At 40.5% G+C, this 25,963-nt stretch overlaps 1 protein-coding gene across 1 annotated transcript in view; it reads right to left on the bottom strand.

Moving 5' to 3' along the window:
* The window catches only part of LOC108793133 (anoctamin-3-like), a 110,241-nt gene that overhangs the window by 2,960 nt on the left and 81,318 nt on the right, over positions 1 to 25,963 (bottom strand). The window contains exons 11-21 of the mRNA XM_018564089.1: positions 16,794 to 16,876; positions 15,634 to 15,774; positions 14,286 to 14,450; positions 12,656 to 12,692; positions 11,389 to 11,500; positions 10,802 to 10,895; positions 7,825 to 7,922; positions 5,662 to 5,807; positions 4,736 to 4,888; positions 1,155 to 1,302; positions 993 to 1,073 (exon numbers count right to left, since the gene is read on the bottom strand). Of these exons, the coding sequence (XP_018419591.1) occupies positions 993 to 1,073; positions 1,155 to 1,302; positions 4,736 to 4,888; positions 5,662 to 5,807; positions 7,825 to 7,922; positions 10,802 to 10,895; positions 11,389 to 11,500; positions 12,656 to 12,692; positions 14,286 to 14,450; positions 15,634 to 15,774; positions 16,794 to 16,876 (1,258 nt within the window). The remainder of the gene's footprint in view (positions 1 to 992; positions 1,074 to 1,154; positions 1,303 to 4,735; positions 4,889 to 5,661; positions 5,808 to 7,824; positions 7,923 to 10,801; positions 10,896 to 11,388; positions 11,501 to 12,655; positions 12,693 to 14,285; positions 14,451 to 15,633; positions 15,775 to 16,793; positions 16,877 to 25,963) is intronic.

Raw genomic sequence — 25,963 nt, 5'->3', positions numbered from 1 at the left:
TACATATATAGACAGTCCCCGGGTTACAAACAAGATAGGGTCTGTAGGTTTGTTCCTAAGTTGAATTTGTACGTAAGATGGAACAGGTACATTTTTTAAGTGTAACCCAAGCCAAATAATTTTGTTTTAGTTATGGATAGCATAGGGAAGCGTTAACCCCCTGTGACGTTTGTTTTGCTGTCCTCACAGTGGCTCTAACCCCACACCATACTAACCAAAAAATAAAAAAATAAAATTTGTAGGGAGTTCTACTTTAAATGCAACTTGGACAGATGTTTGTACAACTTCCTGTAATGTGCAGTGCCAGACCCGGAAGAAGAGGCAGGCACTCCTCATCTGCAAGACTAACATCTTCCTGTAATGTACAGGAGTTACAGTACTACGAACCAGACCCACTCATCATCTACACGTCTAACAACGTCCGGTAATGTACAGGAGGTACAGTACTACGAACCAGACCCACTCCTCACCTACACGTCTAACAACTTCCGGTAATGTACAGGAGGTATAATACACTGTCAATACTGAAGACTGTTAGATAACAATCACTTGTGCTCTATACAGCTCCTTTAATAATAACTTCCTTTATAAAAACATAAAAAGAGAAAAGGGATGTACAGCACTGGAAATGGGCAGGGCTGACACCCCGCAGTCCACAAAAATGTGTGTTGTCAGCCATAACAGAGAAGTAGAAGCTGAGTGCATTTCTGGCTGATTAATACATATTTTTCTGTAGTTACAGATTCTTTAAAGTGATAACAAATGGACATATGTATGTATTGCAGAGATGTACTGTGTAAGTGTTTTTTTTATTTTGACTGTACGTATACTTTAAGCACAACATAGCATAAGCTGAAAGCATAAGCACTTGTCTAACTTTACAGGACAGGATTACAACACTGCACAGCTACATCTTTTTTAGTGGACAGACAATAAACCCAATTTATACTGGCAAAGTCCTCATGTCATTTCTTGTAAACAGTGCTAAGTACCTGCAGTAACCTGTCTGTCCGTCTCCGAGCTCACTTAGATCAAACACTGATAAACTGCTATTAACATAACCACGGAGACATCTGGAAAATAAGAACAAATTTGGACATGGTTATTCCTTTTACCAAACTTTATACTAGTAGTTACTGGGAAACATATCTTACTTTTCATGTCTGTATCCTTGATCTATGCATGGTCCGTATTTAAAGGCATAAACAAAACGGGGGATGTAATCGGATGTTATAGCAATGACAAACGCATTGGTGATGACAGCCATAACTCCAATTCCTTCCAAAATTCCATACCAAATGCCTGCAAAGAGATACAACACTTTAACTGTATACACTGACTGATCAGCTGCAGTTACACACCTAAGTGATGTTTCTATTTGTGAATGAAACATTTTAATCACAGAATGATTGTAGGATTAAGTGGAACATTAGGTTCAGATTAAACCCCAGGCATCTATTTAATAAAAACACCATTTAATAAAATTATGTATTCATTAAAAAAAAAAAAATAAAGCTGAACTTTGGGCACAAAACGTTCATTTAAACATATTCCTCAATAGCCACAAAGGATATACAGTAAATCTACTTTGTCTGCACTAAATGCATTTGCTGAACCAGTTATTAACTTGTGAGAGTAACAGTGACATCCTTGCACATAGCCTGTGCAGAGAACAGAGCTATAGAAGGGACTCGGAAGGCTTCACCCACTACAGACTTGCAATAAACTCAAAATAAAAAGAGGTGCACCAATGTCTTCCGACTGCAGACTTTATTTCATGATAATTACAGCTTCCAACATGATGTAACTCCCTACAATTAAGCCCATAAGGGTAAAACCCATCAATGGTGGGCGGTAACTGGGTCGGAGAATTTCGTCATGTTGGAAGCTGTAATTTCTTGGGATGCACCGATATATCGGCCGCCAAAACATATCGGACAAAATGGCACTTTTGGCAAAATGCAGAAAGTGCAATTTTTCTGCCGATATAGTGGGGCATCCCAGCTTTCTCTCCTTCCCGCTGGGCGCTGCTCTGTGTCCCAATGGGGAGGAGTGAAACTGTCACAGGCGGGAGAGCGCTGTAAGCGGCCGGAGTCTCTCTTCCACACCGCTCAGCCTCCTGTCACAAATCAGAGGAGAGCGGTGTGTGGGGGCAAAGACAGCCAGCGCTGTCACAGCAGACCGGCTGGCGGTGCGGGGAGGAGTCAGCTGTCAGATCCAGCTCTCCTACCCGCACCGCCTGCCCAGCCTCTTCTGATAGCTGTCAGGAAGTAGATCACTGACTGTTTGTAAATAATTGAGGACAGAGTATGTTTATTATATCCTCAATTATGAATTAATGGGAATGATCTATATCACCTCCTGTTCATTCATGATTGAGGTTATAGTAAACATACTATTTGCACAAGTTACAAGTTATGATAAAACAGGAACACTCAGCATAGAGCATTCCTGTTCATTTATAACAGGGGCTTCAGAAAAAAAGATTGAGGACTCTGTGTTCTCAATCTCTTTTTTTATTTTAAAAGGGAAATATCAGGGGTCTGTTTAGACCCCTAAAACTTCCCCAAAGCCCCTAAAAATAAAGTAAAAAATACAAATGTTTAATTTTTTTTCAGTTTTGTTTCGGTTTTAAAATTTTCATTTTGGTGCACCTCTAGTAATTATCAAGGAATAAAGTTTGTATTCAGTGGACATTGGAGTGTATCTTTTTCCCTTTATATTTTGTTTCTCTGAAACGTGGATGGCTCCTGACCTTCACCCGCAGGCACCTAGGTGGTGAGATTCCTCTTTGTTGTATATACAGGAGGGGGTAGATGCAAGACCAGTCACCCTGCACAAGGAGAGTGGGCAGCAGTGACCGGTCTTCATTACAGGAAGTTCCTGTACAGAGGTTTCACACTGGATTACTGCACATATCTGGAGAAATTACACAAAGCTCACCAAGATTCCAGTAAGAATACACATGGCTCTTGTTTTTAGGCAATATTTTCTTATCCTGGAGTTCAGCTTTAAATGAGTATGTGTATGTGGGGGAAAACATGTTTTCTTAGTTTTGGATTGAGTGGGGAAGGATTAGATTCTTTGTTAAGTTTTTATTCCCATCTGGATTACTGTTGGGGAGATCATCCATCTCTTTGTGCTGGTGGCCATTGTCACCAAGACAGAAATTGGGAATATTCCAAAAAGTTTAACTTGTCATCAGAGCAAGTGGTAAAGCATAATCCTCCAACACTGGCACCTGTTCCTATGACAACTCACTTAGAGGGAAATTCTGTTCTATTTGGAGAAATCCCCCACCATTTTGTGCATGCAGGACAGGAAGTGGCGGAAAATCTCCCCGAAGGGGCATAGACCAAAAAGAAATAAAAAATAACTTGACAGGGTTTTTAAATCTTCCATGCTGTATCCGAATATAAAAAAAAAAAGTGTTGTCCTTACATACACTTTATGTGAAACTAATGCTAATATCAGAAACTGTTTTGATATCAGCCTCTTGCAATACTCTGTACAGTAGACCTCAGACAATGAGGAGGACAGCAGCCTGGGCCATACAGGCTCTGCTGCATGCACATATGCTGTCAAGGAACATGGAAACAGCAGAATAGAGAAGATTACCTAATCAGCCTGCTTCTTTTTCATTGTCCAATCAAAAGCTGGGAGTGGTGACCTATCTCTATTGCTTAATTGCAGTAGAGAAATCGGAGGTCATCAACTTGGCTGTGATATCTGGATGATCTGTGTAAATCCAAGGACTGGCTGGATCCAATTAAAAGATACAACATTTGAAATACAAATGCATTGCAGTGGTGTATTTAGCTGCTTGCCTGGAGCTCATGCTTTAAAACAACTCATCCACTTTAAGAAATCAAACACCATTCATTTTAATTGTTAGGGATGAGCTCATGTTCGGACCGACCCCAAAATCCAAATCCTCCGAACTCGAGAGGAACTTCTCAAAAATGAAAAACAAAGCTCCTTCTGTGCCAGGTAGATAATTCCCTGCTTGCAGCTTGACGGGATGCACTGATGTAATTGGACTAAGATGAATTGCAAAGCAAGATAGTTCAAGCCGTGATTTGTCATAATTGTGATGATTATGGCTTACAGCTCATGAAAACCCCAAAAACCCCAAATCCACAATCTCAAAAAAGTAGAATATTACATGCAATCAATAAAACAAGGATTGTACATAGAACAATATCGGACCTCTGAAAAGTACAAGCATGCATGTGTACTCAGTACTTGGTTTGGGCCCCTTTTGCAGCACTTACTGCAATTACTTTTGCACGATATTCTAATTATTTGAGTTTCACCTGTATATATAACAATATTACAGTAAACTCCCCGTTATCCAGCATCCACAGGGATTGGTAGATTCTGGATAAATGTAGTTTCTGGTTGCTTGAGAGTTACTATTAACAATAGGTCTAACCTATGCCCTACCCCATACTATACCATATTATAATATAAACTATGTATTGACTTCATATTAATATTTAAATGCAGCAATCAAAAACAAATTAAGGCAAATAGACACACTTCAAACAAATTAAGACAAATAGGCACACAATCGCTTCCAAGATAATACATGCCTCAGATCAGCAGAACAGTTAGTACACAGTGGTTTTTTTTCTGGTTAGATAAGAGTTCTAGTTAGTTGAATACCGGATAACAGAGTTTACTGTATATTGTATTCTTGCATGGCGGAATTCTATCATTAGGTTATACTTGCCTATATCAGTGGCTCGTGCTGGCATTGGTCTTCTCCACTGGGTGACAAACTTATAAGCATCCAGTCTGATTTCAATAATGTTGTTTAGCAGTGCCAGGAGCGGAGCCAGTGGGAAAGCCGCAACAAAGATGGTGGTGAATCCAAACTGAACGACTGAATATTGGAACATTAGATATCAGATTAGAATAGCAAGTCATTATTATATTTATTGTGGCAAATCACAACTTTTTTTTTGGCTTGGCTGAAAAACTTAACCCAGGTTTATAAGGTAAAGCTACCTTACCTTAGCAAAAGTGCTATTTCAGTTTTTGGGTGATGCCAAATATACTTAGGATGTTTGTTTTGCCTCCATTCACACATAATGTACGTTCACAGCATTTTGTGGATGAATGGCTCTGAGAATTGTTTATAAATATACCTCATAAAGTCTATCTAAACCCAAGAACTAAAATGTAATACATTGCAGCTCACTAGTTCTAAGATGTGGTGGCTGCAGCAGTTTTCTTTCCTTCCTTTATTTTCATCTGGTAATCGTGCCAAAACACACTTCCTGATCTATCTATAGTGAAAATGCTCACTCACCACAATGTATATGTATATATGAAGGATCAGCATTGCCACCCAAGGACAGGGAGTGTTTTAGGGATTATAGAACACCTCTTTTTTCTTTATATCTGTAACATGGGGGAGGTGTTATGTAGTCCTAACATACTTCCTGGTAACACTACTTAGGTGGCACTGAAGAGTGCACAGTCCATAAGACAGCTGTGGATTTCTAGCAGGATCACCAGGTACATTTTTTGCACTTTCAGTATTGAACAACATCCTTTCAATAGACAAAATGCGAGAAGTTTATTGCTAGGGTTTACACTTTAAGTTGATTATCTATATGTGCTGGGATGTGTGTTTATTCCCATTAAACATACCCATTTCTAGGTACTCCTCCATAAGCCCATGAGCATTCATTGGCTGCAGGTTCCAGTCTTTTTCCCACTGAGGTAAAGTTATTTTGTGTTCCACTGCATGTCCACCTTTCCTTATTTTCCTTCGTGACCACCAGTTCTGTAGTAATCTGTTACAAATGATATGTCATAGAAAATATATTATAAAAATGTATATTTGGTTAAATTGGAATCGTATATAATGCTGCGCTGAACATTTACCAACTAAAGTCTTCTTCATAAAGAAATAATTAGTAGACTCTTACTGGCTGTGGAAGCCGAGATAGCAAGGATAACTTGCAACAAACTTGTAGCAGTGTTAAATTGTAATTCTTTCTAACTTGCTGCACACATTCCTGGCAAGTTGTAGACTTGCAGAACACTTGCAGCACAAGTTCTAGTTGACACTTTTTGAATTTGCAGCAAATTTGCTTGGCAAGTCTACAGCAAGAGTCCTGCAGGTCTTAGCAAGAGATCTGCAAGTGTACATCACTTTTGCAATGCACATTGAACTGGAGACTTGCAATGCAGACTTTCTATAATTGTGCATCAAAATTGTGAAGCTTGGCAAGTCTGCAATAGTTTAGCAAGTCATTTTCAAACTTGCAGCTCGATTGCTTGCTATCTGGGAGGCCACTGTGCAGTTTTCCAATACCCAATCTATCCACCTAAGAATTATCCTGCCTTCACCTATGATGTAGTTTAAAACATGAACACGTTGTACAGTGACAACCATCTTCATGTTTTGTTAGTCCAAATGTTTCATTAAGGGCTTTTTGGACCGTTGTCTCTGACATCTGTCTTCAAGGATAAGGCAAGGCAAGACATATCTGTGTGAGGGTTTAGCATTAACAGGGAGGTACAGAAAGGTCAGTTGACACAACATTGTTAAGTTTAGGACTTTTTTGACCCAATTTGATTTTTCTGTCACAAGCAGTGGGGCAACTAATGCTCTTCACATTCAGAGGCATACCTTAACATAGAACACAATCCAAACTCTCTGGCCAGATCTTTTGTTAGAGACTCACCTTGAAAGGGAACTTCCTGTTTTTTAAACTACTTGTAAGCATGTAAGCTGCAGAAAAATTTGGTTCGGATATTTCGTTATTTCGGAAATTCGGATCCAAAATTCAATTCGGTTAGAGTTTTGGATTCGGACGAAATCCAAACTTTTATGAGTTTTGGAATATTAGTTAGTTTTTACAAATATTTGTTGCAAATACCACAGAAAACTACATACAGATATTAATACTAAAGCTTAATCTGCTAGACCCGAATGGCATTCGGGATCCAAATATCTGAATTGCATTTGGGAGCACCCGAATGCCATTCGGGTCTGGAAGCCTCAGCTTCCAGAGCTGTAATATATGTAATATATAGTAATATTAGTAATATATGTATATGGCTCCCAGACCCGAATGATATTCAGGATCCGAACTTCCAAATTGCATTCGTGAGCTCCCGAATACCATTCGGGTCTGTGAGCCATATACATACTGTATATTACTAAAGCTGAGACTCCCAGACTCGAATGGCATTCGGGAGCTTCCAAATGCAATTCAGAAATGCCATTTGGGTCTAGGAGCCTCAGCTTTAGGATTATAGGTATATACTGTATATATGGCTCCCATGTTGCCGTAAATTCGTGTTCAGACCCATTCGGGTGCATTAAACCGGAAAACACATCTGATTGGCCACAAAAGTCACATGTCTGATTCAATTTAGTTTTTGAATGAAATTCAGATGGAATCTGAAATTTGGAAACAGAAATTCAGATTCGGACACATTGGGATTCATCTGATGCATTGGGATTCGGAATGTCTAAATGTCTGAATTCTGGAAAATTTGTGTGAATTTTGATTCGGAATGAAACGAATCGCACATGTCTAACTACTTGTGGATTCTTCATCTCACTCAAAGTGGTGGCCAGGAAACCCGTCCTCACTCTCCCTGACCAGGCTCTAAAGCCTAATAGGTGGGATTCTATCATTTCTGTCTCACAAAAACTTCCTCTGAAGCCTTCTTTTTTTAATATAAAACTGACACATCCTTCATAGTAGATGGGTAATGATTTAGAACAGAGCCATCTTGAAAGTATACATAAAAAATGAATAGGCAGGATCAGGAAACTGAATATATTTTACTTACGGATATCCTAATTCCATGAAGTTATTCCACATTTGTTTCAGGACCATGATAACGCCCATTTGTAAACAGAGGTCTATAAGACACCCACTTGGATGACACTATGAAGAAATATGCAAAATGTGTATGGTTACCAATTTGAACCTGTTTATGCAAAAAGAAGTCTGATAATTGGTGTGCCCAACTGGAGAAACCATAAGAGTCATCTTCACCAGGGCAAAAATAGTAGGGATTTGTTGAATGGTGAATAGCTGTCTAACAGGGCTTCTGAGTTCAGCATTATAAAAGCAAGCACATGAAAAGCCAGGGTCACCAATTCATCAACAGCAATACAGACATTTTACTTTCTGTTCTAGGTGAATGAGACCAGCAAAACAATGGGGTCTATTCACTAAGCTGCCGTAGGCAGCCGAGTGAAAGACAGATCTGAAGTGAAGTGACTTCAGGCTGGTACGGCTGATTTCAGCCGTACATCGGCTGAAATCAGCTGTACATCGGCTTGCTTCGCGTGGCTTCAGGTCGGCCGAACATGCTCAGCATGTTCGGCCGACCCGAAGTGCAGAAGGAGTTCGACTCAGCCAATCCAACATCTGCATCGGCTGAGTCGAACCTCCGGCAGGCTTCTCACTGCTGTTCAGGCTATTTTTAAAGATGCCGAACAGCAGTGAGTGAATAGCCGAATGCCGCTGAGCAGCATTCGGCTCGGCTGTTCTGCTCGGTCCCTCAGAGGTACCGAGCAGAACAAAAAAATAGTGAAAAAAGTAAAAAAAAGGAAATAGAAAACGATTGTGACAGCTAACTCCGCCCAATAGTTTCCTATTGTCCGGCGGCTCTGCTGCTGTAACAAAAAAAAAGAAAAAAAACTCTCCCGGGCGCTCTGGAGCTTCGGCCGAAGCTACGGCCAGATCCTTCGGCAGCTTCGTGAATAGACCCCAATGTAATTCTTTCTGAAGCTAACAGTACAGTATACATTACAAACTGATTGTACAATCTGATTTAGATCTACCAACAACCATGAAGTGCAAGGGATTGCCTGAATGGATATGGATTGTTTTGGCTAGCCCCTTATATCACACAGGAGATTGTACAATCAGATAGTAAGGTTGGTATAGCTAAGGGAGACTGTACAATTTATTTATAACATGTATCAGCTTAAGGGCTCATTTAGATGGGTGTGCACGTCCATACAGTGTGCACACCCATAAAATGACCTGAACCCGGAAGGGACAGGTGCTGCATTTAATTGCACTCAACAGCCTTTTCTTTCCTAACCCCGAGGGGAGAACAGGCTACTGCACACAGTTAGATGTAGCACCCGCCCCTTCCATGACCGTGTCATTTTAGGGGTCGTGCATGCTATACAGACATGCACGCCCATCTGAATGAGCCCTTATACTCATCAAATATAGGACAGGGTAATGTGTAGCTCAGGAGCCACTGATGGATGATCACTTCCTTCACCCATAGATCAAGTCACTCATAAACATAGAATACTTATTTCAGGTTAGTTATTTGCTTTCTTGATAGCTTTTGTCTGACACAGAATTGGGGGTCACTATGAAAACTGCAATAGTGGAATAATCAATTTTGTCTTAATCTAAAAATCAATCAAAAATTTTTTTTTTAAAAAGGCGTAAAAAAAATGTGATGCTCCAAAAATCTACAAATGCAACACTTCAAACTCAGAAGATGTACTCATACCACTTGCAAGAGGCTGACACTGCAAATTAGTTTACATTGAACACATTCCCTTCATTCTGACAAAGCACTAGAAGACATTCTGATTATTCAGGTAGCCTGTGTTTGAACATTCTTCCACAACTAGACAGGTTTTTATACTTACTGGGAAATCCCAGTCTCATGTTTGGCCCGCAGGGCAGTAACAGGTCAGACACAGAAAACAACATACAGTACATTGAACGCTGGTTTTGTAGTATTCAAATAAGCCATTTATCTTTCTTTTCACATGTAAAATCTATCTCTACACAGGTGAAATCTAGTTGAATATATTAGCATTTCTCTTCTACGTCCCAGCAGGGTAAGTAGGTCAATACCAGACTTAAACAAATGAAAGTCAGTGGGCCATTCTGTCATTAATGAGAGATTCTATCAACTAAGCAAACAGTGGGGTCTATTCACGAAGCTGCCTCCGACCCGAAGCCACGCGAAGCAAGCTGATGTACGGCTGATTTCAGTCGATGTATGGCTGAAATCAGCCGTACCAGCCTGAAGTGAATAGCCGAACAGTGTTCGGCTCACTTCACTTCAGATCGGTCATTCACTCGGCTGCCCCCGGCAGCTTAGTGAATAGACCCCAGTATTTTATTTATTTTTTTGCGAGGACACTCCCAAAAGTTTTCACTGCATGCTTGTCATTCTTTTGAAGCTTTACAACTTAAAGTGTATTTCCACTTTTGCAGCCAAATTGGGGTAACACCAACCTTATATTTGTTATATGTACCCATTCACAATGCAAAACCTAAAATAAATTGCTACTTTAATTTTTATGGGCTTTTTACTTGCTTAAAAATTCTACCTAGCTTCTCCCTAAGTATTGTTAGCCCTGTCTGTACTGTGCTGGCAGATTTCATTATCAGAGGCGTCCCCAGGCTGGGTGTCTAGCAAAAGTCCATGAACCCATTGCACTCCTATTTTTTCATAATCAGCTGGTGGGTGCAGCGGTGATCAATGGATGGCGCCGTCACATACATATAATTATGGGACACCGGCTCTCCAAATCAGGTGAAGATAACGCCCTTTATTGACAGTATGTGCAACATATCACACAAATGCAACGTTTCGAGGTCACGCAAGATCCCTTTCCTCAGGCAAACCATGTGATTACCAGGTGAAAATAAAGGGAAAAAACCTAAAACAATAGCAGCCACCATATCTAAGAACTGGAAAGCTGCAATGTATAATTTAAAGGCTCTAAGGCCCATTCACACCAATCCTGCGTGTTATTCGCATGGTTCCATACGTGATCGCAATACTGTTGTGGTATGGTTGAAAAAAGTAGTGCGTGCACTATTTTCTTTAAGCTCAAAAGCATGGTATTGCGGTACTGCACATTGCTGTGTGGTCAAGCACATTGCAGCCAGGTAGTGTATTTGAGGTGCCATTCAAATAAATAGCAATGCAACACCCCAGCCACACTGTAACACACAGTAGGTGCATTGCACGTACCATGTATGGAACCATGTGATTAACACATGGCATTGGTGTGAATGGGCCCTTAATGTGAACATAGCTAAATTTATTTCACTAAGTTAAGTAAACCTTCTCTACTTCTTTTGTAAATCGGCTTCTATTTATTCAGGTGTAACAAGTGATACAAATTATATATTCCACACAGTGTTGAAGGTACATACAAGGAAATGACAGGTGAAAATACAAAAAAACACACAACAAGGCTATCAGACATGCATAGTGCTATGCAGGTCTTCTAGTGTTTCAGCCATTCCACATATGGTGAGAACAGGATGAAGGAAAGTTAAAGGAGTCTGATGAGTGTATTACAGTATATAACGACTCCACTGTACATTTGGAGTTAATTGTGATTCTCACCTGCCAAGGAAGAAGGCAATATAAAATATTGAGCTGTTCAAATTGACAAACTGGAACAGGAACATTTTCAGAGCAAAACTGTCTTCCCATTCTGAGTCCGTTCTTGGATGCTCTAGAAATAAATCACAACATCACTGCACATTCCATTGTTACAGCCACAGACAATCAACTTTAGAAATCTTTATATGCAGCATACCAATATAAGCTCAACATACCAGCTAGGCATAATAGCACATTTTCTAAGATTCAGACTTGTAAATTTCATCTCATCCCAAATGCCAATTCGGACAACATTTTGAGAATGTGGACATCCGAATGCCTGAATTCCACGCCACGCCACGCGAAGCAAGCCGATGTACAGCAGATTTCAGCCAATGTACGGCTGATTTCAGCTGATGTACGGCTGAAATCAGCCGTACCAGCCTGAAGTGAATAGCCGAACAGTGTTCGGCTCACTTCACTTCAGGTCGGTCATTCACTCGTCTGCCTACGGCAGCTTAGTGCATAGACCCCTTATTAGATAAAAGGATCAGAAGGACGCATCCAGAAAACAAAACCTGCTTTTAACCAACTATGGCTGCACCCATACACATATATAATTGCAAGGTATAAGAAAACAAGGTTTTTAAAACATAATCTTACATTATCAAACTTATTCCCATTAAAGTTTTTTACTCTTTGGCACATATTTTTAACCTTTTCTTGAGCACCATAGGTCTGCTCTCTGATATGCAAATATAGACTTGATAAAGGATTGTCAATAGCAGCTCTGTCCCTCACACTTTTTCTGCTTCATAGGCAGAGTGTGAACATGCCATTGACTTTCCATTACCAAGTTAGTATTAGCATATCATATTTGTAAGTTCAGGACACTCAAGAAAAGTACAACAGATATGTAGATGCTCCAATGGACAGAAAAGTTAACTTTAACGTACAATAAGTGTGTGCTATGTCATCAAAACCTTGTTTATGTATACTGTTTGTTTTTATATACTGTTTGTACATGAGGGTATATTTCCTCACATGAAGGATATGATTCTGTGTTGAGTCTTCCAGACATATGTGACAATTAAATAAGAACAACTGAATCTGTAGTCTCTGTAAGAAACAACCATACAAAGGTCAAAGATTTCCTAACTCTTTTTCCTAAAATGTTTAACTTGCAATTCCACTTGAGCTGGTCCATTACCATTTTCTTAACAAATGTGTATCAATCCATTATACAACCATTGTAGCTTTGTATAATTGATCTTGATAGTGAGCTTACCTAAGTTTGTTAAAAGATATGCTACTTTCTCATATATCTGTAAAAGAAACACAAACAGTCAATAAATATATAATACTCAAACACTTACCATTCCAATATGTCAGATACATTTTCTTTAGGCAACATGACCTCTCTGAGCTCAGGGAGTTGTCAGCTTAAACTGCTTGCACCCTTTGATCTAGGTGCCCCTGCAAGTGTAGCAAGGGTCCACATTCTAGACTCCAGATCACATCTGTGAGTCCGGATCATGACACCTTCTTTATAACACCAACCCTGGATGGAAACCTAACACTAACACTCCCTGTAACCGTAACCTTAAAGAAGAACCCCAGACATGTAAAAAATTAACCCTTGCAGTGGGGCTATCTTGACACTGCACACACGGTGCACATTGTGGTCTAGGGTAAACTTAATCGAACCTCGGTCCTGTGTGGCTGCCAGATTGGCCAATGCAGCCTCCTCTCCACTGGGCTCCAGTGGTTTCAGGACCTGTGAAGTCATCACATCCATTCACTTGCATTGGACATGACGATGCCGAGAGGCATTCTACAGCTGGAGCCTAGGAAGGAAAAAGGTCAGTGGTCACTGCAGCGGGACCAAGGATCAGGTGAGTATATATTTTTTACTTTAGACCCTAGACCAAAACAAGCACTTAACCCTTGCCATGTGGGGGCAAAGGTTAATTTTGTGCATTCCTGGAGTTTTTCTTTAAGACACCTTTCACATTAACCCTCCCTGCCACTCTAACACTAACCCTCTCTGGAACCGTAATCAAAAGATTCCTTTCACACTTACCCTCCCTACAACCCTAGCACTAACTCTCTCAGTAACCCATGCCCTAACATTGACTCTCCCTGGAACCCTCACCTTGACACTAACACTCCCTGTAACCCTAACCATAATACTTACTCTCCCTGTAGCCCAGGGCTACACAAACCTCAGGAACCAAAGAGCCAATGCTCCTTAAAACTGACAGCTGGCACCAAACATTCAGGTTCTTTCTAGTTGTTGTCAATGGAGCTGACTCCTAAAATAAAACCTGCTGTCTCCTGGACTGGTCCTTGAACATAGGCATGCACACAGGGTGTGCCTGGGCACACCCAAATCACCCAGAGTGCAACACCAAAGCCGCAACAGCAGATGCTGTGTTTTTAGTCACTTAGCCGGTGGAGAGATCACAAAGATCTCTCTGTGACCGGCTCATTCATACAGATCGCTTGCCACTTACATTCCTCACATAACAGCCATGTGAGGTCGGTGCCTGGGAAGCTCCGAGGGAACATGGCTGCGGCTTCCCATCCAATCAGGAAGCCTGGCGGGTGGTCACATGACCATCTGCCAGGCTCCTTGCTTCAATAATGCACCTCTGCTGTATGAGGTAAGGGACAGTTGAAGATATGGGAATCTCGGATGCCTCAGGTCTGTGTATATATATATATATATATATCTATATGTATAGATATATCTATATCTATAGATATATCTATATCTATAGATATAGATACAGTATATATGTATATCTATAGATATACATATATATATATATAGCAACCATAGCCAATAAGTGCTGAAAATAGTATTCATTATTGCAAAAATTAGCTTTAGTTAAAAAACAGGGACAGAAACTTACAACATTAAGGGACATTATGATCATGAAGTTTATGCAGACACCAGTGCCAGATGTCGCAAACTGCCAGTACTTCTTGATAAAATCCCAGTTGAATGATGCAAACTGCTCCGTGGCAACTAGCCGGTACACAACCACAGCAAAGACTGCTGTCAACACCAGGGATATCTAAATTTAAACACATTCAATAAAATATATGAAAATACAATGGAAGACAGCACAGTAAGTGTTAATCACCTGAAACTGCACATTCTGTTGACTTTGTTCTTTTTTCACACTTATAAATGGTTTGAAACTAGTTTTTGGCATTCCTCCTGAAAAAAGCATTGGGCAAGGACCTCTGTCATGGTTTTATTGCTGTCTATGTACCTATTGGGGGGATATCTTTTAACTTTCTATGTATTATCTTGGTGTCCTGGGGACAGAAAGCGAGAATTCATCTCTTTAATGTGGTTGTAGACAAAAACATTTTAGTAGAATAGGGATAGATAATAACCTGTTGGGGTCCTCCTTGATAAGGTTTTTCATAATTTCTTGTCCAGGTGACCAGGACATGAGGGGAAATCTCTCCAACGGGGACAAGGACAAGAATTCAAATGTGACAGTGGTTCTAATCCTTCCTTACTCTGCTTAATATGAGTAAATTGAAGGAGCTGGACTTTAAGGAATTGAAATCTGTGTCCTACAACTTCTAGGGATCTCAAATAAGGTCTGTCCTGCAAAAATGTGTCATCTGCTGATCTGTCAGCTTTCATTGTTTTAGACATGTAAATATTTATCATCAAAAACTTTTTAAAACTAAAGCAATACTGAAGACCGTTAGTTAACTAAATTCTTAGAGGCCATGGGATGGAGATGGCTATTGATTATTGTGTTGTGACAAAATTATAAACTTGTGTAGTTACCATCTATTTTATTTAAACGTTCTCTTGGCTTATTAAAGTTTCTAAATGAACATCTGAGTTTTTTGTTTTCTAAAATATATGTAATTCATCCATTGTGGGGCTGGTTACCTTTGAACAAAGCAGCTAAGCAGAACCGACTAACATATGGTACTCTGGCACTACATACATTGTATATTGCTGTTTTGGTTATGCATTGTACTAAAGTAAGGTTATCTTGAACTTACAGGCCCTGATCTGTTAAAACAAAAATCACATCCAAGTCCCTTTGTACACCCTTGCCCTCTTCGCTGACTCCATACTTTCTAAATAATTCTAAAAAATTCTAATAAATGACACATTTTGCTTTTTAAACAGGCTTCACTTGCAGTGGGCTGGCATTTTCAGGAGAAGAACCTAAAAAGCCAACATGATGTAAATATAGTTGACTGGAAGATATGAATCATTACCATGAAGAATATTCCTGAAACAGACACCATGAGTCGGCTGAGTTTGTCACTGAATGGCTGGAAAGGCTCTGGTTTGCCAGTTATTGGATTCACCCGTTCCAATTTAGAATATTTTGTTTCAAATTGTGGACGCAACTCTTCCTAGAAGACACAAAACCATTAATTCAAATGTACATCACTTCACGAATTTAAAGGCCAATTGAAGCCTGATACCCACTGATCTCTTTATAGTTCTTGAATGCATTGAAATACATTTTTCTCCAGTTAAGATGTTGATTTTTGCCCTCCCACCCTAGCAACAGCCACATCCTTCATAACAAGTGTCTTTGGACAGATGTGTATTGCAGAGGAAAGGGGGTTACTTAGTGCTAATTACTGTGTTTAGTTGGTCTAATGTTGGTGCCTATTAGACTTTGTAGTCATACCTAGACATTCTGCACAATTGCTGTAACAGTAAAGTAGAGGTAAGATTATGTAAATGGAGGTTGATAGTACAGAGTCTACTTGACTTAACATACATTTCTGTGGGCAACATATACCGTTCTTTTGTTTACCATTATGCTAAAAAAAAGCCCAACATAAAGCTGCACAAATGGTCAATGGAGTCTTAAGTGATGCAGTAGCTTTCTATACATTTGAAATGAACATAGCATAACATCAAATAATGGGATAAATCCCATTACTATGGAAGGGCTGGCTATCATTGGGAGGTTATAGGAATGAAGTTATTTTGCTACATGCACGTGAAGAAGATTTGTTGGGGGATAACTTAAAGGATATTTATGCACAATTATAGTTAATATTATGGCTTTTGACAGTATTTGGAAAACATTTGCACATGATTAGGGGTCTTGGTAACAAATGTACTCAAATCAAATGGTGCTGATGATTAAGGTGGTCAATTTACTATAGGCAAATAGGCTGTTCTACTTGCAACAGAATTTGTACTTTGCAAGAAACAATACCAGAAGGGTTTTATTCTGACTTTCATCAGGGGTGTACATGCTAAGCTGATATAATATTTAAAATGTAGTTATATAACTGCCATTACAAATAGCACATGGATGACTTCAAGACTCCATGGAACTAGCTGGTCCAAAGCCTACAATGAGCAGATACAATCAAAAAGCCAATGGACAAAAGTTTAAAAAAAGGTGTACCTCTTCATCTTCCCAATCAATGAGGTCCCAGTCGTAGGTTAATACAGCTCTTCTCCTTTTCCAGAACTCAAGGAAGACAGTGGCTGCAACAAGGCCAAGTTACATGTAGTTTAGTATCTGAGCGTTTCTTTTTCCATTATGATAATGCACACAAAAAAATTAGCACACAAAATGAATTAAATTCTCTACCTTTAAGTTATTATGATCCTTGCAACATGAATGCAGCAAAACACTTTGAGCAAATATCCAAATAGTGAAAATGTATCTAAACTCAAAACAAAAATGTAATTTCTGTAGCTTATACGTTCTTAGTTGTGGTGGATGCATACGATTTCTTTTTAAAACTTTTCCCTTTAGTTTCTTCTTGTTATCCTGCTAATAAAACACTTTGTGTGCTAGGGTGGCTATGTACACTCAATCTACTGCCTCTTTGGAGGAAGCCATTATTGCCATACTAGGTTGCTCCCCTGATTTTTACTACAAACTTGTCTTCCTCCCTTTATCTCCATTACATGGGGAAGGAATGGGGGCCGGGGGGGGGGGGTGGTAGTTACTTTTTTTTTGGGGTTGTAGTTAAAAGAAAATAGCTTGAATGAAGATACAATTCTGTTTTCATTGGCAAGGACAACAGGTATGTTCTGTACTTCCTGAAAATGTTCTTAGCCTGAAAAACTAATGCAGCCACAACATCTAAGGACTAATAGACTGCAATTATTGAATTTAGATATCCTTTGAGAACATTTTGCATGCAGTACATGTAACAGAGATGCTTTATTCATGGTCACAAAATATATCTTAATACACCTGAGAACAGAAATTTGATTTTCGTTTTTAGGAACATATTTTCAATGGGGTTTGTACAGTGGACAGGAACAGAGCATGAAGCATGAGTCTTCTGGCAGAAAAACAAAAATTAAAACTAAAAAAAAATGGTGAGACTTAGCAGACATTGGCCACCCGCCCCTTACCTCCACCGACAGGGCTGTATTATGCCTAATCAGTTGGTTCACAATTTTATCTGCTAAACTTTCTCAAAGTGGTTGTTAAATACTGGTGGTGGCTAAGTCTAGTCTTTAATCTGAATTGTATTACCCTTCCTCCCTCTGGGCATTGAACTTGGCATAGAGCCATAAGACATGGGGCCCCTGCCAAAGAGAAGAGGATAGTGAAGTTTTCAAAGTACAAGAGTAGTGCAAAAAGAAGCAAGATGATAGAATACCCCAAGACTGCAATTGCAAAAATACAGCACGGAGACAAGGCAATGTGTTTCTATAAAGGAGAGATGAGGGCCCCAGCACGTCTACAGTGCAAGGCTTTGTTCCTGGACATAAAACTTTTGACTGTATGTCCTGAAAGTAAAACAGTATTATGTGAGTTTTTATCCAAGCATGGCCTGTGCTGAAATCCGCAGGACAACTTGTGACACAGGATTGCCATGAAGCCCGGTGGTGGAAAGCAATGGTGCCTTTATTAAGGTCTCATTAGAGAGCCACCTGCAGGCACAACATTTTGTAGAACATAGCAACAAAAAAACAAATCAGCATGTTTAGGGGGTTTTAGCCTTAAGCAGAGAGGGATGCAACTGTGGAGTCAATGGTGACAAAGGAGGAAGATTACTCTGCTGTTTGTGACTAGAGCTGTTCAGCCCTCTAAGGACATCGTTGAGTTGCCAAGCAAAGGAACTGAGTGATATACTTTTTAATGCATTACTAACATCTCAAACCTTGTCTCAAAGTATCACCCTGACCGTCCCCTCTGCTCTTCCAAAGACCTCCTGCTTTCCAGCTCCCTCGCCAAGACCTCCAATGCTTGCCTCCGGGACTTCTCTAGAGTCTCCCCATCCTATGGAACTCTTTACCCCAACCTGTCTAACTGTCTCCCACTCTGACTGGCTTTAGGCGATCCCTTAAGAATCATCTCTTCAGGGAAGCCTATCCTACCTCAACCTAACCACCAACCAATTTATCCCCACAGCTTTAAAGCTACCTCCTCATGTATCACTTGTCACTCCCTTTTAGATTGTAAGCCCTCAGTGGCAGGGCCCTCCTTACCATCTTGTCTTGAATTGTATTATGATTGTAATGTCTTCCTTATATTGTAAAGTGCTGTGTAAACTGTTGGCACTATATAAATCCTGTATAATAATAATAACTTTAGAGACTGTCACAACTGGGCGTCTGTGAAAGATATTGGGGTCACTGAGAATGCTTAGAAATAGCATATGCCCCTGGTTGGGCAAGGCTACAGGGTGGTGTACCCAGTGGAGTAAAACCCTGGACAGTAAATGTTCCTATCTTCCTACAGGTGAAGGTCCAAGCTGTCTGATTTTCCCCGAATTGACAAGGCTAAACTATGACTGGTATATTCTGCTAAACAACTTTCAACTGCAGAACAACCTGATTACAGAAGTGAGCCACTATTATGGCTTTGCATACTTGTACTGCTTGTGTTTTATATGCTGTTGGGATGAATGTTGATACCCCACCCCACCCCATCCCAACTCTCCTGAAAAAGATTATGAGAGTGACTAACACATTTTTTTATGACTGCATCCATGTTTCCCAATCAATCTTGGCCCCCTGACGATCTTATGCACATACCAAATATTTATGTGTGTAGGTTCCCCTGAAAGCCAGGGTTGATTTTTTTAGAGGGCCCTTGGTGCACATTGGGCCAGTGTTGAGGCACTATCAAGTTATGATACGGTACTGGAGTGAACCTCCTATACAGAGGAACAGTGACTTATTTATTACAACTCCTGACAGGTGTACTTTAAGAAGCATCTCTTGTATTCTGTCATTAGACTGTGGTTTACAGTAAAACAATATTTGTAACAAGGCCTGTAGATAATAAGTCACATGTCTATAAATACCACATCTGTTTATTTACACCTCCTTTCCTATGTCAATAGCAATATTACCTTGATCATATTTTGTAATAACGTGAGCAACACGTATCCAATGTATTGTGTGTCCAGATTGTGGTCAACAGGCAAATACTAATAATTTCTGCAAGCACTGTAGATTAATGTTTCCCACATATAGTAAAATAACTAATCTGTTATTTCACAAGTCTCTTCTCTTACACGGATATAAATATTAGTCGAAGTATGCTGAGCAATAATGTGGGCAGCAGGCAATTAGAATAGGTGAGGCCACTCATTATGTAAACCATCAATTAGCTAATTTTCCAGGACAGCCCCACAGTTTGGACATCATTCCTTAGAAATGTTGGTTTCTGGAGATGTTCCAGTAACATTTAGATATATTTTCTACTCTTACTATTTTAGTTTTATTTGGAGAACAAAAAGGTATTTTACAATCCAATTAGTCAGGATACCATTTTAGAGTTGTATTGTACTGTGGCCTTGGAGATAACATCATAACTAACTAGAATAAGTGCAGTGCTTTGCTAGTATAGAGTCCCTGAAAATTATTATACAATGTTGGCTTAGAAGCTTTTTGCACTTTGAACAGTGCATGAAGTTAGTTTAAAACACAGGATTATTTTTTGTTCAAACCAGCTCAACCTCCTCCCTTCCAATCTGCATACATGTGGGACATTGGTGCACAGTAAGTGTTTCTGTTCTATTCTGTAGTTCAATGATGCTTAACTACCGGCACATGAACAGGGCTCTTCTCCAAAAACAATCACTTTATTTCATCTTAAAGAAGAATAGTAACCCTTGCAGTGGGGCTACCCCAGCACTGCAAGGGTTAAGTGCTTGTTTGTGTCTAGGTGCAAACAAAAAAGTTATACTCACCGACCATCCAAGCTGGCTTGTCCTTAAACTAGTGTCTGGAGTGTGTCTCCCCCTCTGCTGCAGTGGTCAAAGGATCCTGGTGTTGTCACACTCTACATACTGTGCATAGACTGTGTATAGATATAAGAACGCCAAAGAGCACCCCACCTATACAGTGGAGGAGACATGCTTCAGTGATCACAGAAGCAGGGAGCCTGCTCAGATGCCTGACAAGGCAATTGCCATTATTTTCCCAAGAGGGCCATTCACACCTGGGTGCTGTGCTTTTTGGGTACCTTCCTGGTACCTGGGTGAGTTTTTGGCCCTGCCAATCTTAATGTCAGTGCACAAAACACAAAAGTAACATGTATTTTGTGTGTTTTAGTGCATGACAACAAGCCCCCATCCTCTAGAAACCTCTAATTTATTTGGCTTTCACTGGGCAAAACAAACAAAAAATAGAATGCATGAAAAGTCATGAAAATGCACTAAGCCGAATGTTTATGCTAATTACAGTAAAGAAAAAAATGTGCTGCATTTTAGAGGTAAGGAGACAACTGCTCATCTAAAGAGAAGTAGTAGCTGTTCGCCTGCCGAGCGCCCCACAAGGCACTCTGCACCGCACAGTGCCTTGTGAGCCCTGATCGGCTAAAGCCCAAGACTTTGCCCAATCAGGGCACAGAAATCTGTAAGAGCCATGATTGGGCAAAGTCATGATGACTTTGCCCAATCATGGCTCACCTGTCAGATGTCGTACAACTGTAAACAGTTGGGTGGAGCTACCAGTCACCGCTAGCTTCGTCAAATTGTTTAGATGCTTGCATCTGTCAAAATGCCATTTGGTAGTTCTATTTATTTTTTCTTGTTTTATTTTTCATTTTGTCGAGTCCTTGTCATCGTGGACAATGCTGGACGTTGTGATTGACGCTGGATTACGTCGGTGGATCCATTTTTTTGTCAAAAACTTGTCTTTTTTTTTCAATTAAAAGATTTTTTTTCTAAAAGTATTTTTATTTATAATAATTTTTAACTCTTTAGTGAATGGGTAGGATTACAAGTATCCCTTACTCATTCACAATTATTCATTTTTATTGTTTCACTTTAAGCAATTTTAAAATCACTGCTCCTTTAAAAACTGTATTTTCTAAAAGTGTTTTTTTCATTGAGACATGACCCCCAAATCCCCGTACCTTTTTTATGGCCAATAACTTGTACATAAGGCTTCAAAATGGGGACATTTGATTTTCAGAGTTCTGGTCCCTAAGGCTGGGTTCACACCTAGGCATATCGAATATGCGCGTTTGTCGCGTGTTTCGTGCCGCACGTTTTTACTGCCATACGCGCGTTTCCGAGGGTTGCCTGGCTGTATCCCAATGGATACGCGTGGCAAATACGCCCCAAAGAAGCTCTTGTACTTCTTTGGGCATAGGGCGTTTTGTAGTGCGTTCATACGGCCTGTAATACGCCCAGGTGTGAACCATACCCATAGGAAATAATGGGATTTCGGTGTTTGAGCGTTTTGCAGAGCGTAGGAATGCGCTACAATACGTCCAGGTGTGAACCGGGTCTTAGACTTTCACTGAGTACAAATTCAAACTTTTTCCATGTTCTAAAGTTCGAATTTGAACCGAACACGGGGGTGTTCGGCCCATCACTAATTAGGAATATTAGGAATTATTAGGAATACAAAGACATTGTATAACCTTTAAAGAATGTCTTGGCTGATGGTATGCTGCTTTAAAGTTCTACTGGATAAAAATACACTATAAACATTTTTACAGCTTTTAACTTTTCCTTCGCACAGTTACGCCCACATACCATAAATACCTGACTTGTCAGATGAAAGTGACAACAGGTATTGACGTACCTACTTCATTCGTCATGGGTGACGCAGATACAATAAGAAAACTGGATGTGGCGCAATGTAAAATAAGTGACCAGACAATGACCTAAGGCTGATATATTTTCTACAACAGAGAAAAAAGCCTCAGAGTTATGTTTTTATTTGTCACAAAAAGAATTATCTCTAATTGGGAATGAAAAGAATAAAAATAGACACACAGACAAATCACCGACCCAGCACAATTATGCAGGTAGGGAGTCCTAAATTTACTGGTAACACACTTTTTCCAGGTTAGTGACTCACCAGGATTAAGGATGAAAGCTCTAGAGCTTGCATTGTCAAAATCACAATGGCAGTGTCAGTCACCATATTCCTATCCCAATAGTTTAGTCTCTGGAGAACTTTTAACTCTCCACAGTAAAATAACAACCGAAGCCATTTTCCAAAGTTAATAAAAATTAACTGCTGCCCCCCTTAAAAAGCATTTTACGTGTCCTTTTGATTGCCCTTCTTTTTTCTGGCCTTACACCACTTTCAATAAAGGACCAGATAACCGATGGCCCAGTTCTAAGGTAGTGCAGCAGAAAAGGGTAAGAAAACCAAGAATGGAGAAAGGAGAGAAACGAGATGACATTGGGAACAAGAAACATCCTAAGAATGAGAACACAGGAGGAATTTTTACAGTGTAATGTTTGACTTCCAAGTGGAATTCTGATGAGTGGCTTCATAAATGTTATTTACAATTGCACTCAAAGCTACCTATTAAAAAGTACTTGTGCATGGCAGACGTAATTGGAGCTCATTAATCAGGTTTGTTGTTCTGGGGTTAGCAAGGTCAAAGGGTATATATAACCAAAATTGTGTAGGTAGGGAAGGGTTAGAGCCTCTCTCAATGTGACTGTCAAAAGGACAATAAAGATGTTTCTACAATCTGATTTCTATAAAGCAGAACTCCAGGCAGAATTTGTTTTAACCCTTGCAGTGAGTCTACCCCACACTGCAAGAGTTAAGTACTTGTTTGTTTCTAGGGAGGGAAATAAAAAAGTTATACTCACCCGATCCTAGGAGCCGGCCTGCTCTTAGTCCAATCCCTGGAGCCTCTCTCCCCCTCCGCTCCAGCGGTCTAAGGTCACGTAAATCATCATGTTTTATACACAGGGGTCTATTCACTAAGCTGCCATAGGCAGCTGTGTGAATGACCGACCTGAAGTGAAGTGAGCCGGACACTGTTCGGCTATTCACTTCAGGCTGGTACGGCTGATTTCAGCCGTGCATCGGCTGAAATCAGCCGTACATCGGCTTGCTTCACATGGCTTCGGGTCGGCCAAACATGCTCAGCATGTTCGGCTGACCCGAAGTGCAGAAGGAGTTCGACTCAGCTGATCCAACATCTGGATCAGCTGAGCCGAACATCCGGCAGGCTACTCACTGCTGTTCGGCCTATTTTTATAGATGCTGAACAGCAGTGAGTGAATAGCCAACATTCGGCTCGGCTGTTCTGCTGGGTCCCTCAGAGGGACCCAGCAGAACAGGAAAATTGTTTTAAAAGTTTTTAAAAAAGTAAATAGAAAACGATTGTGCGGAGCTAGCAGTGGCGGCTAGCTCCGCCCAATAGTTTCCTATTGTCCAGCGGCCCTGCTGCCGTCAAAAAAATAAAGAAAAGAAAAAAACTCCCCCGGGCGCTCTGGGAGCCTCCCGCTCCCGAACGCTAAGGAGAGAAACACTGCTGTTTCTTTTTTTTCTTTATTCTGACACGGAGCGATGTCAGAATAGAGAAAACAAAACAAAAAAATCCCCTTCGATGCATATGAGTTCGGCTCGACCACGTTCGTGAGCTGTACAGGATATAGTGAATAGCCCGTACAGCACCCCTTCGGTTCTACTGAACCAAAGGGGTCCTGGGGCCGAAGCTAGCCGAAGGATCGGCCGAAGCTATGGCTAGATCCTTCGGCAGCTTCGTGAATAGACCCCACAGTGTATAGATGTGAAGACAATGAGTAACATTCCAATGCTGCAGTTTAGGAGGAAAGAGGCTTCAGAGATTGGAGTAGTAGCCAGCCAGCTTTAAGGATCGGGTAAGTATAACTTTTTTTTAGCACCTAGACAAAAAATGAGCACTTAATCCTTGCAGTGTTGGGGTAGCCCCAATACAAAGGACACTTTCGCCTGAAGTTCTTCTTTAAAGTATATGAATAACTAAATGTCTTTTATTTTTTAGCTTTGAATAAAGTAGGAAAGGGTTAAATCTGCTATTTTTGTGTCCTGCTGGGAAGAGTTACCTTCCTTTCTTGTCCAGGAGAGCCAACAGGAAGTCATAGGAAATCTCTGCAAAGTGAGGGGAATTCTCATCTTAGACAGTTGTTACCAAACCAGGTGTCCCCATTGGAAGATTTACCTTCATCTCTGGTTCTAGTGAAATTTTGGATTTCCCATCACTTTCTCAAGACATTCCGTACCTTCCCAATGTGGTGTGCAGAGACCACCAAACATCTACCTTCTTCCTAGAAACTGTGTAAAGCGTAAGAGTGTAGATCTCCACTCACCAACTCACAAGGAAAGCAGTGATTCAAATTCAAACCTTGGCATGCTACCATCATGCTAGGTCTGACTTTTGGAAAAGCCCTGCTGATCTATCCAGAGCCGCAGTACTGTTTTAGCTACAAGGATATTCCTTCTTTATGGCCACTGTCTCATGTTTTGTTCCTGTGGACAATATTTTTTTTTGTCTTGAATAAATCTACTTTGGATAATACCTTTTTTTGGGCACCTTCCTATACTTGTGTTGTTTTAGAAACTTTAAGGGCTGGTTCACATCACAAAGAGTGCGTTCCATAGCGTTCACCCCGTGGAACGCACTGGAACGCAAACCTGGCTGCCTCCCTGCGTTCAGGGAAAATTGTGTAGGGGCGTGTCGGTGCATTGAAGTAAAAGGCACCACAGCCACGCCCCCCACTGGCACCCAAACACGTGGCACATTAGTGCTTTTGTTGCGGTTCGATGCGACCTGCAAAAATGCTGCATGCACTATTTTTGCAGATTGCACTGGACCGGAACGCAGGCACTAAACTGTCATGCGTTTGGGTGCGGGCGATCGCATTGCCGACGGGTGGTGTGGCTGAAGTGCCATTGACTTCAATCCACCACCATGCCCCCTCCCACCCCTGAACACAGGGAGCTGGCTGGTTTGCGTTCCAGTGCGTTCCAGAGGCCAAACACTCTTTGTGGTGTGAACCTGCCCTAAAGGGTAACTAAACCCACCAATTTAACTGTTTCTCAAAACATTTATATTCAAGGCCTGTTTCTGGTGATAACTGTCACATTTGCTAGTGTGCTTATGTTACCTCTCAAACAAACTTTCAAGCCCTCAAACGGCTGGTGTCATAGCTGATCACATATGCCTCGCCATGGCAACTGTAGATATGAAAATAAGCTAGTAAAAGATAGATGTCGCCGCATTTATAGTCCATTGTTTACATACCCCAGCCTATAACAGAAGGTCCGTACCTCTGCCACATGATGTTGCACATGATTATTTTATCTATATATGATTTATACAGTATATAGTACATGTACTGTGTAAATATA

The sequence above is a fragment of the Nanorana parkeri genome, unplaced genomic scaffold, assembly GCF_000935625.1.
Source record: "Nanorana parkeri isolate BGI_ZX_2015 unplaced genomic scaffold, ASM93562v1 scaffold724, whole genome shotgun sequence".
Lineage (NCBI taxonomy): Eukaryota > Metazoa > Chordata > Amphibia > Anura > Dicroglossidae > Nanorana > Nanorana parkeri.
Note: the sequence above shows the minus strand (reverse complement) of the source record. Positions and strands in the feature narration are given on the sequence as shown.